We start from the raw sequence: 15,353 nt of genomic DNA on the forward strand, positions 1-15,353 counted from the left end.
TTCTATTCCACTACATTTTACAAGCAAATATTGTACCTTTCTACTCACTACATTTATTTGAAAAAATGTGTTACTAGTTACTTTTGCAGGTAACATTTATTAATACGAAAATAAAAAACATGAATACACTTAAATGTACTGTTATGGATGGAGATTTCTGAATGCAGACCTTTTACTTTTAACTGAGTATTTCTACACTGCAGTATTATTACTTTGACTAAACTTTAGGATCCTAGTACTTCTTCCACCACTGTAATTCCATCAAAAATAACACTCCTGTATACTGAGTACAGCTTCACCATATTAACGACACCGCAAAGGAGGTTTTGCTTTCAGGTTTGTCTGTCAGCAGGAATACTGAAAACTGTCAGGCCATGTTTTCATGAAACGAGGAGGAAGAGAAAACCATGGACCATGGAAGAACATAAAGTTAAAAGTGTGCAGCAGAACTGAATCACACAATATTTCTCACTGATGGTCAGGGTCTTGGTCAAGTCTGTGCTAGTTTCCATTGAGGAAGAAAGGAGGTATCCCACTATTGTCACATGTACTTTATGTTAGAGAAAAGCAGGCTTATTTGTAGAACGTTGTCAGTTTTAAGCGTGCCTGCCGTACCTTGACTTTGTCCTCGAAGCCGCGGCGGGACTCAGACAGCAGCTCCTCCAGCTCCATGAGCGAGTCCTTCAGCGTGTCCACCTGGTACATCAAGTTGTTCTTCTCATTGTCCAGCTGAGCGTTGGACACCATGGCCTTACGGTACTTCTCCTCCACTCCTACTAATGCATCCTAATGACATATAGACAACAGGAGAATATTACACATGCTGGCCTTAAAATGGCCTTTTTCTCTTCCCTTCTTTGAGACCAACTTCTATGTCAAATATAACATTTAAAATAGGCTTTTTATTGACTGTTTTGCTTAATTAGAGTTATAACAATTACAGAGTTGAATTTCCTGAAGTGAATTGTTTTATCTTTAGTAAAATAAAATGTTTATGTCTAACTTAGGTCAAGTTTGTTTAAATATAGTTAGATCAAGAGGTTAATAGACATTTTTTAAATTGATTTCTATTGTTTTCAAAGTTCTAGCCCACCGTTGAGCACTGCCCGAAAGCAACACATAGAACATGTAATAAGAGACGTACCTTTGATTTGAGTTAAATACAAACAGAAAACGGAATAGCCTATAAGCTGTATACTTATCTTTATCTCACAACTGTCAACCACTCGTGAAGAAGTACAGGCAAACACAAACACACACATGAAAGACATGCAACATTCAGAAGTAACGTTGCCAGTTAAATCAACAGTTAGCAGCTCAAAGCACACGTTAGAAAAACTGAGCAATGTCTGCAGGGGGGCTGTAGCTTTATGATGACCTACTCTCATATTGTTTGTTTTTCATTGATAAGAGTTTCCGCTCAAATTAATTGTCCTAAATGTGACTCAATAAAACCTACGAGTTTCTTACAACATGCTAGGTTAAGTGATTTCAGTATGTCTTCGTGCCGTTTTGAGAGTATTAATGTTCTAATGATTATTGGGATCAAATCATGAATCACAAGGAAAATGGTGACATGAAGCTTTCATATGGTCACAGTCCTGTTGTAGAGCATGAATATTGTTCCTAAATTACCCCTTCACTAAAATACTATTTGTTTCAACTTCAAGAGCCTTCAGCTTTTTTATTAAAATGTTGGCAGATGAAAAGGTCATGGGTCATATAACAGTCATTTGGTTGCACATATCACAGCACGTCTAAAATGATCAGTGGGAGTTAGGACATCAACGGCTCAGTTAATAGTGAGTGGGGTTGGGGTAGGGGTGTCACAGGCTGATACCTTGACTTCTTTCAGGTTCTGCATGTACTTGGTCTCCACATCTTGAATCTGATCCTTGAGTTCATGGATCTCCTGGTGTATTGCAGCAGTGAGCGAGGATGAGTGACAGCAGAGAGGAGAACAGAGTCCAGAGGGGGGCAGCAGAGAGGAGAACAGAGTCCAGAGGGGGGCAGCAGAGAGGAGAACAGAGTCCAGAGGGGGGCAGCAGAGAGGAGGACAGAGTCCAGAGGGGGGCAGCAGAGAGGAGGACAGAGTCCAGAGGGGGGCAGCAGAGTCCAGAGGGGGGCAGCAGAGAGGAGGACAGAGTCCAGAGGGGGGCAGCAGAGAGGAGGACAGAGTCCAGAGGGGGGCAGCAGAGAGGAGGACAGAGTCCAGAGGGGGGCAGCAGAGAGGAGGACAGCAGAGAGGAGGACAGAGTCCAGAGGGGGGCAGCAGAGAGGAGGACAGAGTCCAGAGGGGGGCAGCAGAGAGGAGGACAGAGTCCAGAGGGGGGCAGCAGAGAGGAGGACAGAGTCCAGAGGGGGGCAGCAGAGAGGAGGACAGAGTCCAGAGGGGGGCAGCAGAGAGGAGGACAGAGTCCAGAGGGGGGCAGCAGAGAGGAGGACAGAGTCCAGAGGGGGGCAGCAGAGAGGAGGACAGAGTCCAGAGGGGGGCAGCAGAGAGGAGAACAGAGTCCAGAAGGGGGCAGCAGAGAGGAGGACAGAGTCCAGAGGGGGGCAGCAGAGAGGAGGACAGAGTCCAGAGGGGGGCAGCAGAGAGGAGGACAGAGTCCAGAGGGGGGCAGCAGAGAGGAGGACAGAGTCCAGAGGGGGGCAGCAGAGAGGAGGACAGAGTCCAGAGGGGGGCAGCAGAGAGGAGGACAGAGTCCAGAGGGGGGCAGCAGAGAGGAGGACAGAGTCCAGAGGGGGGCAGCAGAGAGGAGGACAGAACATCAGCACCAGTGTTTGCAGGGAGAATGGGAAAAGCATGACAGCTGGGAACTTTATGGAAGAACTTTTTACATCAGAGAAAATGAAAGTGAGTGTGTGTGAGTTGCAAATCCCTTTCAATATGAAATTGAAACACCCAGTGTGGACACATGCCCCTTATGTCTTCTGGTCTGGGGGGAGACATTACTATTGCTCTCTACAGTGACAGTTTCAGTATCAGTTTGACAGTAAGAGCTGCAATTTACAATTATTTACATAAGCAATTAATTTCCCCATTTACTTCACAATCTTTTAAAATGATGGTTTGGTTATTAAATGGCAGAAAATAGTGAAAATGCCCATCCCAGAAAAGTCTCGTTTTGTCAGTATAAACCCTAAACATACACAAAGCAGGACATCTCCATATTTGAAAAGCTGAGAACAAACTCTGACAACAGCAGAAACGTTTCTATTATCAAAACAGGACCACAATTCCAAATGTTGGAAGTCTTCAATAAGGTTTTAATTATGTTTGGTCCAATAAGGAATTAACAAATAAGTATTGTTCAACGTGAAACTGTTTGAAATGTTATTATAATATTTCATTTCCTATGCAATACACACAGTAGATGTATTGACATTTGTAAGCGTCATCTGGCCCGCTCTATTTGACTTTACCTTAATTTCCCGTATAGACGTCTCTGCATCTACAGTTATAGCCGTCTCACCACTTCCTCTGCGAGAGGAAGTCCCGCCTAACGAGGTGAGGGTGGCTGCTGTCAGGGCGGAAGCTGCTCGAGATCCCTGAAAAAGAGGGGGAAAAAAAATGCTTAAAAAATGAAAATCTATCTAAAAATTACAGCAGCATCATAGATGCACTTGAGAAAAAACATATTAACTGTTTTTCCAAAGATTATAATCTCAGAATTCTAAAAATGTAATTTCACAAAATGAACCTTTCAGGAGAGCTTCTATTAGGATTGATCAGAATGATAAGAGCAAAAATAATCTAGAAAGAACAAATACAATCCAAACACATTACAAGACCCCCCATCATTATTCTTCTTCATCTGATGTAACTTTATGTATCCTTAGTAAAAAAACAGAGATAGGTCATGTGATCTACTCACCTTCTCAAGATAATCTCTGTCCTCCACCTGTGGAGACAAAAAGAAGTCAGACAATGCTCCCTGCAGGAATACCATTCACCTGGACATCTCGTAAAATAAACCGAACAATACCTCTACAATCTGCTCTTTCACTTGCATTTCCAGAAAAGACAAGTTCACTTGTATAAACAACACCATGCATTGTATTAGTACAGGAGGAGACAAAACTCTGTCAGATATCATCCAATCACCAAATGTCTGAGTCTGACAGTGTCCCTTTCAACAACAGATCATGTGTTTCAAACACAGCTCATCTTCAGGTTGGCTCCCTGCCACAGCCACACAGTCAACACGCAGATTAACCTGGGACACAGACACAATTAGCCTTCCTTGCAGGGCAAAGTGCACAAGGATGGAAGACGGTTGCAGAAAAAGCAACGAAGCAGGAAGTCAGCTCACATCACGGCGGCGGCCTCCTGCGGGGGCAAAGCCACGCACATCAGAAAGGTCAGGAATAGTGACATCATCCAGGTCTCGGGGGAGGCCGCTGCCGCCCGCTGCACTCCTCAGATAACTGGCCACAGAGCCGCAGTGGTCCTGCAAACGTCCACCAGGGGGCACAGAACAATAAATGCACATTTCCAAATTGTGGAAACCATGCCTCGTCTGAGTCAGTGTAACATCCTCAAAGAATAGTCAAATAATGGCTGTGAATCCTCTAAGGTCAGACAATTTGAACATTCTGCAAAACACCACAACTTCTTTATGTGCAAAGCTCTTTAGATAAGATATATTGTACATATTTCTTATAATATTATTGCCATTTGTATTGTAATATTTGTTATGTATTTGTTCTACTTTATATTAATGTTTAAAATGTATATAGCACCATCACATGTTGCACTCAACTGATCTGTTTGTGGTACAGTATATCATGTTCCTATGTGGAACTGTTTCTTTAAGCTGGTCATAGACCATGTGGTAACAAAGCGCTGATGCTAAGTAGACTCTTGTTGCTACCAGGGTGTCGGGGGGGGGGCCTCACCACTGGGCTGGTGCGGGCTGACCCGGCCCTGGAGGAGACCCTGGAGCCGGAGCTGCGACAACTACTGTACTCTACAGGCTGAGAGAGAACACAGCGTTATGTTCCTGTGTACAGCCGTAGGAAACACACACACACATGCACAGACCCCCACAGAACCAGAACCATGCTGCAGAGTACTGAACACCATCCACTCAATGTCAAATCTACATACCATTTCATCAAGTCACTGAAAAATCAACACTCTACCCACAAAATAACCCTTTATCGATTACTCACCCCGAGTTACCTTGACATTTGAACAAAAACTTTTCTTTGTCAAGTGCCTCAAACGGCGAACAGAGAATCATAAAAAAGAGAAGCCTTGATGAATGAATATAAATGAGGCTGCTTCTAACAAAAGCAAAACTATATCAACCCATCAGTTTACAAAGTCTCACAACTCATGCAGTGTGATTCAAATAGTATTTATCCAGCCGTATTCTCACTACTGTACGAACACATTTACCTACTGACAGTTTTACAAAGATTTCATATAGTTTGGCTTTTATAAATGCAGCGTTGTCTTCTTTGTTCACAGTGGAGTTATATACAAAAAGAACATGTGGTGCTAAATTGATATAAAAAAAGGTCATTATGATGGGGAAGTATTTATTTAACCTTAAATTCCAACTCCCATGCAGCAGCAACAAATAAAAAAAAATCTGAAACAAATAACTCAAAATACTGTGAAGGTCTTGCTCATGTGAGAAAAGGAAGAATGTTTCACACATGGCCTGGTTTATTATTCCACACTAGAGTCACCTCCACACTGAGTTATATGCAGGGCCGGTCCTAGACGGGGTCCAAAGGGTGTTTACTTTATTCAATTATTAATGTATTACATCAAGGGCAGAAAATTAGGCATAGGCGACCGCCTATGCCAAGGGCCGGCCCTGGTTATATGCACTGTTCTTGTGACGGTTGACACTCCTCACACAAAACAACAAGGCCACGATCCTCAGAGAATCTTACGAGTGAGCAGGAGCTGTTGCCGCGCTGCAACCCACTGTCTTCATACAGGGAGCTCTGCACACACACAGTGAGGGGTCATGCTGCACAGTGTGATCACACACTCTTACACTCCACAGCCCGCCAGGATACTCTCAAAGTGAGGGACATCAACACGCAGTGCATTTAAAATGTGAAAAAGCTCAGACCGATTCATTACATCCTGTTCTGAATTAAAACAAGCTTAGTTTCATGTGTTCTTAAGCACGCTGGTGAGGGAATGCTAACTGCAACAGAGACGAGGTTCAGGTCTGAAAGGCTTGAAACGGGTTGTGATAGCTCAAGTATGAAACATGACTCAAGTGATTTATTCTTCCCCCCCACAGAGAGGTGGAAGGTCAGCTAGCAGCCACAGAGCAGCAACAACTGTATTTCTCACTGTCTACAGACCTGGTAACCATTGTAAGTGGAGCCGGGGTTTCTGGCAGAGGACAGACCATTGTAGCTGTACAGGTCAGAGGAAGAGTAAGAAGTCTGAAATGAGGAAAGAGGAAGAAGCGAGCCAACAGAAGGAGGCAGAAGGGAGTGGGGAAAACAGACAGGAAGTTCAGAAACATATTTTTAAACATATCCAATTCTTAACAAAGTGTAACAGATAGAATGGGAGGGATGAACCCCTCTTTAATGGTCACACATGCAGAGCACACAGCACACACAGTGACATTTGTTCTCTGCTTTTAACCCATCCTAGTACTAGAAGCCAAGGGCAGCTATTGTACAGCGCCCAGGGAGCTATGGGAGTGGGGGGTGGGGGGTTGTCCGGTGCCTTGCTCAAGAGCACCACGGCAGGGCCCAGGAGGTGAACTGGGACCTCTCCAAGTAGCAGTCCACACTCCATATTTAGGTCTGGTCGGGGACTTGAACCGGCGACCCTACGGCTCACAGTCCAAGCCCCTACTGACTGAGCCACTGCCGGACACCATGCTCCCGACATTCTGCTGCTTTTAATAGAAAGCAAAGAAAAGGAATCCACATGCTTGACAAATGGCTGAACTGACAAAGAAAAGTACTTTGCTAACAGTTAAACACAAAAGTATTCCAAAAGCAGTGACAGTCCTGAGTCTCTGGGATATACAGCACACACACTCCACAGATGCAACACATGCACCCAGATGTGTTCTTACCATGGATTGATGAGAAGATGTTTAGAAGTGCACTACAGGCCTCAATAAATACGATACTTTAATAAAAACAATGAAAACGTTCCCAGGTCTTAAGCAAGTGTTAATGAATAGGATTTCAGACAGTGTGCACCCAAAGCCATTAGTGTTGTGACAAACAGTCTGAGTGCAGAGCCACCCACCGGCTGCAGGTCTAATCTGGAGCCCCGAGACCCCCGGGGGTCATCACTCAGTCTGGAGCTCTGCGGTTTGGGGGGGGGGGGGGGGTCACAGTAAGCATCAAACACCGACACCTCAAAAACTAAAGGCCCTTCTCCATACATCTCACACAGAACATGCCGTTAAGTTATAATGTCATTACTTTCAATCCTTCAGTTAACCAATAACATACATCTAGAATACAAATCTGACTTTCATGGTCTTTGTTTTTAATAATAGTTATAAAAGGGTAATAGTAAGTATGATTGTGATTTAGTTCAATAACAAAAAAAACTAAAAAAATCCTCCTTTGTGGATGTGCAGTTAAATAAATACGTCAGATGTAGAAATATTTATGCCACATCAAAGAACCAGGTTAGACAAGAACAGAATTACTAGATTAAATTACAGCTGTTTTTGTGGCTTCTGTCTACAGAACCAGACTAGACCAGTTTCAAAATGCTTCTCCCTATTGCTCAATTAGATACAAAAACAAAGGAAAATAGGGTCCAGGTTCAAATATACCAACGTTAACATATTAAATGTTTTGTGCAATCACTGTACCGCTGTTCAGCGATTAAGACAAGAGGACCAACACGCACCGTGAGGTCCAGCCTGGAGGAGCGGGACACTCTGCTCTCATCACTCAGTCTGGAGCTCTGACAGCAGGACACAGGAGCAGCATGAGGACATGCTCACATTGTCTAGAAAGCTACAACAGACCAGACGTCTGAACCATCAGTTGCACACACACACACACAGCTACTGACCCTGCTGGACAGGAGACTGTGATCATCATCAGGCCCGTTCCTCTGTGAACACAGAACACGAGTGAGAAACACTGGAGTCATGTCTGTGTGGGATTTACAGGACACTGAGCTTCTACCTACGTCTCTGTCTTTGTGCTTATGTTTCTTCTTTTTCTTTGACTTCGTTAGTGAGGAGGAGTCCTTAGAGTGAGAGAAGAGAGTGAGCACAGTGGAGGGGAAGCATCTGAACCAGGGATGTCACCATAAATCAAATGAAGCATACCATAACTGGTGACAATCCACTATTATCAATACCAATTCGATACCCCGATGAGAAACTAAAATAAAATAATATGCCAATATACCATGTTCCTAAACACCATTTATTATTGTTAGCAAACACTTTTTGTTAGGAGGTTAAACGGGTCATTATTTCCTCTCCAACCTGTTAAGCCCGAGAGACCCCGGCACTGCCGCAACATCTTGCAGGAAACAGTGTCTGAGGGCATGTTCATTTAATAAACTATGAATGTTTTATATCCATGTAACGGGAAGAAACTCATCTAACTGATCTTTTTTTTTTTTAAAAAGAAAACCCACAATGCTAACACTGAGCCTCTGAATTAGCAATGAGCGAAAAATGCTAACACCTTACTGCACCGAAAATCACTCACAAAACCTTATTATTTATCTCTTCTCTACATCCATGACATCGTTTCACATCGTGAGGTGACACAGAATCGATGGACACCCACATTATCACTGAATTATACGAAATGGCGACGTTATAAGCAAAAACGGACATCAAAACAGGTGACGCTAGGTAGCTAAAAATGCTAACATTTTTACCTTGGCTCTGTAGTCTCTCCAAAGTGGTCCTCAATGGCATTAAAACGATTAAAACGATAAAAACGCTGCTGAAGTTAATCCATAGGTTAATCTAATGTGTCTGTGTCCCTTTGAAATGATTTCTGATAATCCATAAGCAATAAAACTGCTTTTCCGTTTCCAGATGTCAAAGCTAGAGATAGGTTCACTGATGAAAAATGACATGCGCGAAGCCCCCACCTTTTCTTTTCACAATGAGTGTGTGTGGGGGACTCCCCCTTCGATTATATTGGCTCTAACGGTCAGAAAGAGGTGTCAACCATCAAAATCGACCAAGGGGGGCCAGAGATAAGGAAAATCCACCCAAATCACCCCAGAAGTGGTTTCTTTTTGCTAAATCTCTCTAAAAAGGTCAAATGTCACTTGTTTTGCATCAATCTTGATACAGGGTACTTATTATATGTTGTACTTTGGATTCCTAAAGCTTTTAGTCTACCTTACCATCATCCAAGGGTAGTTTTCACTATAAGTACAAAATAATCTTTGGACGGACACTATAATTTACAGTTTTTTACTGTGTAAAATCTGAATTTTCTTTAAAATAAAAAACATCTATATTGATTCTGACTTTTCTACATCCAACTCACAGGTTTATCATTACTTTGAGAAAAAAGATTATTAATTTAACCCTTTTAGAAGGGAAGATATGGTCATTTGTTCTGGGAATGTCATTTTCGAGCCTGAGAGCCAGGCTCAGGGCTTAACAGGTTAAATCTATTTAATATTGCCTTGACAACTGTATGTATTCAAGTAACATTTGAACAGATATAATATTAATCTTTACTAAATCAAGATTGAATGCATCGGAATGTAACTAAATGAAACCTGAAGCTAGCAGAACTGTTTCCCACCGCTAGCTAACAGCTAATAGCTAATGTTACCATGGTCATCTCCTGCCAATTTCAACAGGGTTGAATTTGTTGTTCACTATAGCATCAGGGAAGAAATAGGGTGCTTGATGATAGCTAGTTTGCTGTGAGCTTTACACATTTTCAGTTTAGGCATGACGCGTCGGTAGAAAAATGCGTATTTTGTCATGGGTATTTTTAAATGTTGTCATCTTTAACTAATAAAAAACACAAACACCCAACACATACATGCACAATGAAGTCTTGACACTGACCCGACAGACAGCAGAAGCATAACAACAGCCACCATGTATTAACATGAAGTTATATGACGAACTGATTCAGCCAACACTCACTGAACCAAACATCCTGGCTGTTGTTTGCTCAGGAAAATGAATAATAAATGACATAGCAGAGAAGAAATGACCCTAAGACTTAACCAAGCCTAAAATAGTGTGGCCTGTGTTTTGGTTGGAGCCTGATATCTGAACAACAGTGTTCTTTTGTCAAAATCAAATCTGACTCCAAAATGTTCCTTCACAACAGCAAAAACACATGCATGTATCGTTTCCTTTAATATATACACAATCCAGTCCACACACTTTCATCCTGCATACAACGGACAGAATATAAACCTCAATTCAAATCCATTTAATTTGTACAACAAAGAAAGCATGCATCTCAAACATGCCTTCATCATAAAAAAGACAATGCTGACTCACTCCTTTTATGTGAACCCCATGTCTCTTCACAAGGACAACACACATGTACTCCATGCTTTGAGTTCTTCAAATAAACTGTTAGTCCTACAGCGACTCATCAACACAACGAATCCTCAGGTAGTGGGTTAAAAAACTCATCCAAGGCCATCAACCCTTACCCCTCCACCATAAGCCCCAACTGAATCAAGATCCGACTGTGCAGAAGACACAACGTCAGGATCAGTATACGGTGCCACCCACACTGACAGTTTCATGTAAAGTTACATAGTACAGACAGATATTTAAATAAAGTATTTGGATCTAAATGCAGTTTGAGTGATACTGACCCTGACACTGCTCCGGCTCCCCACTGACATCCGCTCATCGTCGTCAGACAGCTGTGAGAGGGGACACAATGAGAGGAGGGTTAGGGTTCAGGAAAAGGGTCCCCATGTCAGGGTCAACATTAGGTGAGAGTGATGAGTGGATTATGACAGGACGTCTCCTGCTGCAATGACAAATGGTTCAAATAACAGTGGTAACTTCGTAATTTACAAAATTCTCACAAAACCAAATAAAAAAAGTCTTTTAAGGAAAACATGAATCATTGAATCTAAAAAATGACTATAACATACCTCAAGGCTTGAATACAGCTCATTTTCAAATAAAAGCTGTATAACAGAGAATTGTTGAGTCTGTACCTGTTAATACAGCACAGTTATCTCCTTCTCTTTTTTCAGCATAGTTTCTCTTGTTAACAAAAATATTTCAACTCTACTATTTCTACTCACAGCCATTATACGAGTATGTATGGTGTGTGCACATACACACACCATACATGGATTAAACTGAGGCCACATTAGATCCTGCCTATGGTCTTCAGGATTAATATTTCAATGTAACGTTTTCCGAGTGGTGGAGGACACATTGCAAGGGAAAAGCATGAGGAGATGGAAAGGGAGAGGGAGTGCTACAAACCGTGTGTATCCGTGAAGAACGTGAGCATCTCTCACTGTCCTCCTGGACGAGGTAGGGGGGGGGGGGGGTAGGTGGAGAAGAGAGGAGATGAAGGGTGAAGAAGAGGAGAGAGATGTCAGAGATCAATGAGACCGATGAAGGAGGGTCCATGACTCTGAGGTCAGTCAGGTCCAGAGTTCACTCCATCAAAAAGTAGCATGATTTCAACCAGCCCAAACATTGCTTAAACATTTCATTTAGGACCCTGATGTTATGACAGTGGGTTTATTATGGCCCAGATGATTCTTCATTCCTCAGATAGAATGAAGATTTGGTGGGCTGAACTGCATGTCCTTTTTTAAATTTGTTCAGCTTCTATTGAAGATTTCCCCAAAAAGTAAAAAACTATCTCAATTTGAATTAAGGGATTCTTCAGATCAAATCAATGTTTTCAGTGAAACTACTTCCTTTAATAAGCATAACTTAATATAATAATATATATTTTAATAATATTAGTGTAACCTAATGTATCTGCAAAAAAGAAAAAAAACATTGCAGCATAGACATGTTGATTTAAAATGTCAACATTATGAGAAAAGCTTTTTAGCTGCTTAATACAGCCCTAATATATGTGTCTCCAGCATTGCAGACCATACTAAACAAATCAATGTTAGCAAACACTAGCATACATCACCTGCTTTTTGTTCATTTCAACAGATTTGCACAATTCCTGCATTAAACAAATCAAGATCACTTTTTACTTGATAATGGAGCACACATAATCAGACGTGCACATCCCTGAAACCCTCACTGAGCCAGTCATTCAGAAACAAACCTCCCATTGCAACATGCACTCAGTGAGTTTCTTTAGTAAACGACAACAACAAGTCCACACAATGCAGTTAGTGAGCCTACAGGTCACACTCTACAGTGTTTAAACCTCTGAGGGTCTGGGACAGTGTCTAAAGTGGTCATTGAACTCAGTAAATCCCATGCAGTGTCACAGCAGAGGGGCAGATGGTCAGACTGACTCTGAGCCACACAGGCACCCCGCTTCTTTGAATAAGTGGATTATCATTAATGGCCAAGCTTTGACTCTTTATAATCCCATATTTTGTAAAAAGGCTCAACAGGAATGATCTGAAATTCAGCTGCAGACTGCACACTACAAAAGCCTCCGTCAGACAGGCAGGCAAAAATAAAGAAAACATGCGTAGTGTTAGGTTTTAGTGATGTCATCAGCGCACAGTAACTGTACCATCCATTGTTCAATATCTCCCCATTTGCTGTCCGATCGGTCGTCTACTTTGGTGTTCAAGCCATAATATTTCTGAGAGACAGGACATGAGGGAGGACAGCTCAGAAAACAGAACACAGGTAACACACTTCCTTTACTTCGGCAGGATCTGAAGCACACGCCACAATGATGTCCGAGGTGGGACTGAGCAAGAGGAGGCCTACCTTCTGCACCTGAAAGATCTACACACCGACGAGATGTAGAGGAGAAAGATCGGAGGATATCAAACATGAAAAAAGGGGAAAGAAATGATAAATCAGCTTTAGAAATAATATTTGATGAAGAAAGATATGAAATCTAAACAAAAAGCAGGCAGCTGCAATATGTGACGGATAAAGACAGACGGCATGCATGACAAGTACAGAGGAAGTGTTCTGCTAATGAGAGGAGCTCAGGAATGTTCAGTACCCCACTGCACATCAGGACCAACAGAAAGTGACCCCAGAACACATGGAGTTCACTAGAGATCTGCAGACTGGGTCACCAGGCGTTTCCCATGGTTCTTTAGGTGTGAATCAGTGGCAGAAAGCAGTGCCAGGAAATGCAGAACAGAATAAGGAGGTGAGCTGAGCTTACATTCAGACAAAGTGAACAATATCCAGAGGAAGCCCAAACTTGCCAACCAAAACATGTTTTTAATTGTTGGGTAATACACCGATTGCCTTTGCTGCAGAGTGTTATGGCACATTTCCACTACAGCGCGGAGCACGGTTTAAGCGTGCCGTGCCCAGCCCGTTTTTGGTTGCGTTTCCACTTGGCGTAGTTCCGGCTAGCGGGTACTTTTTCACAGTTTTCTGGCTCTCCAAAATCGAGGTTCTTTCCGGGCCAACAACCGGGCTGAGTATGCTAAACTAGTGAGAGAATCGCTGGCAACTACAACAAGATGAACATATTTGACCGTGATTTAATTGTAATACACGTTTCAAAATGATGCCGAAGTAACAACATACTGATACCAGTTAGTAAAAGCCATGAATTAATGCTTTGACAAGTCTGCAGACAGACGGCAGGCGAAAAACCTTTTAAAATGCATGTTTTCTGAATGGAGATCGGCTAAGCTAACGCAGTATATGCTCCGACCGTCCACACTCACAACAACGGCCTATACAGACATAAATAAAGCAGCGACTGTATTCACCATGACACAGACAGTCTGTGGTTTGTACTTGTTTAACTTTTGTCTAGTTTCTGAACAGATATGAGGAGCTGTGAGCTCTGAGGGCTAACAGCTAACGGCTGATGTTGGTTTTGTGTTTCGCATTGAAGATGACGTCACGGCTCCGCCTACACTGCGTTACTATAGTTACTACCCCAGTTCCTAAACTGTAATAGAAACGCAGCATAAAGGGAGCCTGGCCTACCAAGGCCTAACTATACCGTACTAAGCCGTGCGAGGCCCTGCAGTGGAAATGCGCCATTAGATGACAGGTTTGATAGCACTCATGTCAGTGCAGTGAATCAAATTCCCAAGAACACACATTCAAACTACTTTCCGTTTCCCAAGAAAAATATGAACGAGAAAACTGGAAAAACAAGTTATGTTGTCAGTGTAAACCAAATAGACTAACAGGTACAACATAATCCTGACAGAAGTATGGAGTTCTTTACAAAAAGTTATTTTATGTCTCTACAGAAATATGCATATGCTTTCCGCATGAACTAGCGCTTGGCCCACATATTCAACTATTATACCGTCAGTGTAGGTCGGCCTGATCTTAAACATGGGTTATTTTGCAGTTTGCAAATTAAGCATGCCACAGAGGCTGCTGGGATGGTTCTATATTAAACCGACTGTATTGGCTTTTACCCATGTAGCACAATGTTGGAAATGATCAAATCAGAAAAGTTCTGTTAATTAGGACATCATTATTATATATCCAACATTATGATACTATTACGAAAGGCTCGCACCAGCAGACAGAACGCTAACAGAGTATGAAGTCTTATTTTAAATAAAATGACGATGCCATAGGTTGATGCATTTAGTGTTGCTTCACGACCAATGTGTTTTGACTGTGTCTAAAGCTATAACTTAAAGTACATTTGACAGGATTTCCCTGGATGTCGTGCTGATTCTAAAAGACAGAACATATATATACCGGGAAAATGAATCCTACTGAGCAGTATGACGCGCAGCCAGTTAGCTCAGCAGAGGGACGGCTTATGAGCCGGAGTATTTCTTGGTTGGGCACTTTGTGGTCACCAAGCACTCGACTACTCTTTGCATTTACTTTACAGATGCAGAGCTAGAGCACAATTGTATTGCGTGAAATATTCAGATTCAAAGAGACATTTTCATTCCAACATTACATCAAATTTGCAATTCTATTCTTCTTGTGTATTATTCTAAACATTTCCGCATCAGTACTGCGTGTAAAATTGAGCGGTGATTCTAAACTCCAATCACCACAGTTTTAGCTGTAAGGAGAGGTCTGTGGACTGGACCCAGGGAGGACAGTGTATCACTCCGAGTCAGCAAGTCAACACGTAGCTGTCTCATGTGGGGATGTGCTATATTTATTTGTATACAGAATGTTATTCACCATAGTCGTTGTCATACAGTTAATCCTACTCATGCTGTTAACAGACATGGAAACATTGTTTACGAGAAAAATGTCGATATAAATGTCCACACTGTGAACACC

At 42.2% G+C, this 15,353-nt stretch overlaps 1 protein-coding gene across 8 annotated transcripts in view; it reads right to left on the reverse strand.

The window, feature by feature from the left end:
* The window catches only part of lrrfip1a (leucine rich repeat (in FLII) interacting protein 1a), a 57,610-nt gene that overhangs the window by 12,888 nt on the left and 29,369 nt on the right, over positions 1–15,353 (reverse strand). For 2 of the 8 annotated variants that reach the window (XM_034134156.1, XM_034134157.1), the window contains exons 3-6: positions 10,802–10,852; positions 3,879–3,905; positions 3,427–3,552; positions 616–786 (exon numbers count right to left, since the gene is read on the reverse strand). In XM_034134156.1, coding sequence (XP_033990047.1) covers positions 616–786; positions 3,427–3,552; positions 3,879–3,905; positions 10,802–10,852 — 375 coding nt within the window. Of the gene's footprint in view, positions 1–615; positions 787–3,426; positions 3,553–3,878; positions 3,906–4,316; positions 4,455–4,902; positions 4,981–6,339; positions 6,424–7,252; positions 7,313–7,870; positions 7,928–8,038; positions 8,081–8,158; positions 8,219–10,633; positions 10,670–10,801; positions 10,853–11,432; positions 11,475–12,669; positions 12,742–12,872; positions 12,891–15,353 lie in introns of all 8 variants that reach the window. The other 6 variants (XM_034134159.1, XM_034134151.1, XM_034134152.1 and 3 more) reach the window with 6 other exon arrangements.

Source organism: Trematomus bernacchii, unplaced genomic scaffold, assembly GCF_902827165.1.
Source record: "Trematomus bernacchii unplaced genomic scaffold, fTreBer1.1, whole genome shotgun sequence".
Taxonomy (NCBI): Eukaryota; Metazoa; Chordata; class Actinopteri; order Perciformes; family Nototheniidae; genus Trematomus; species Trematomus bernacchii.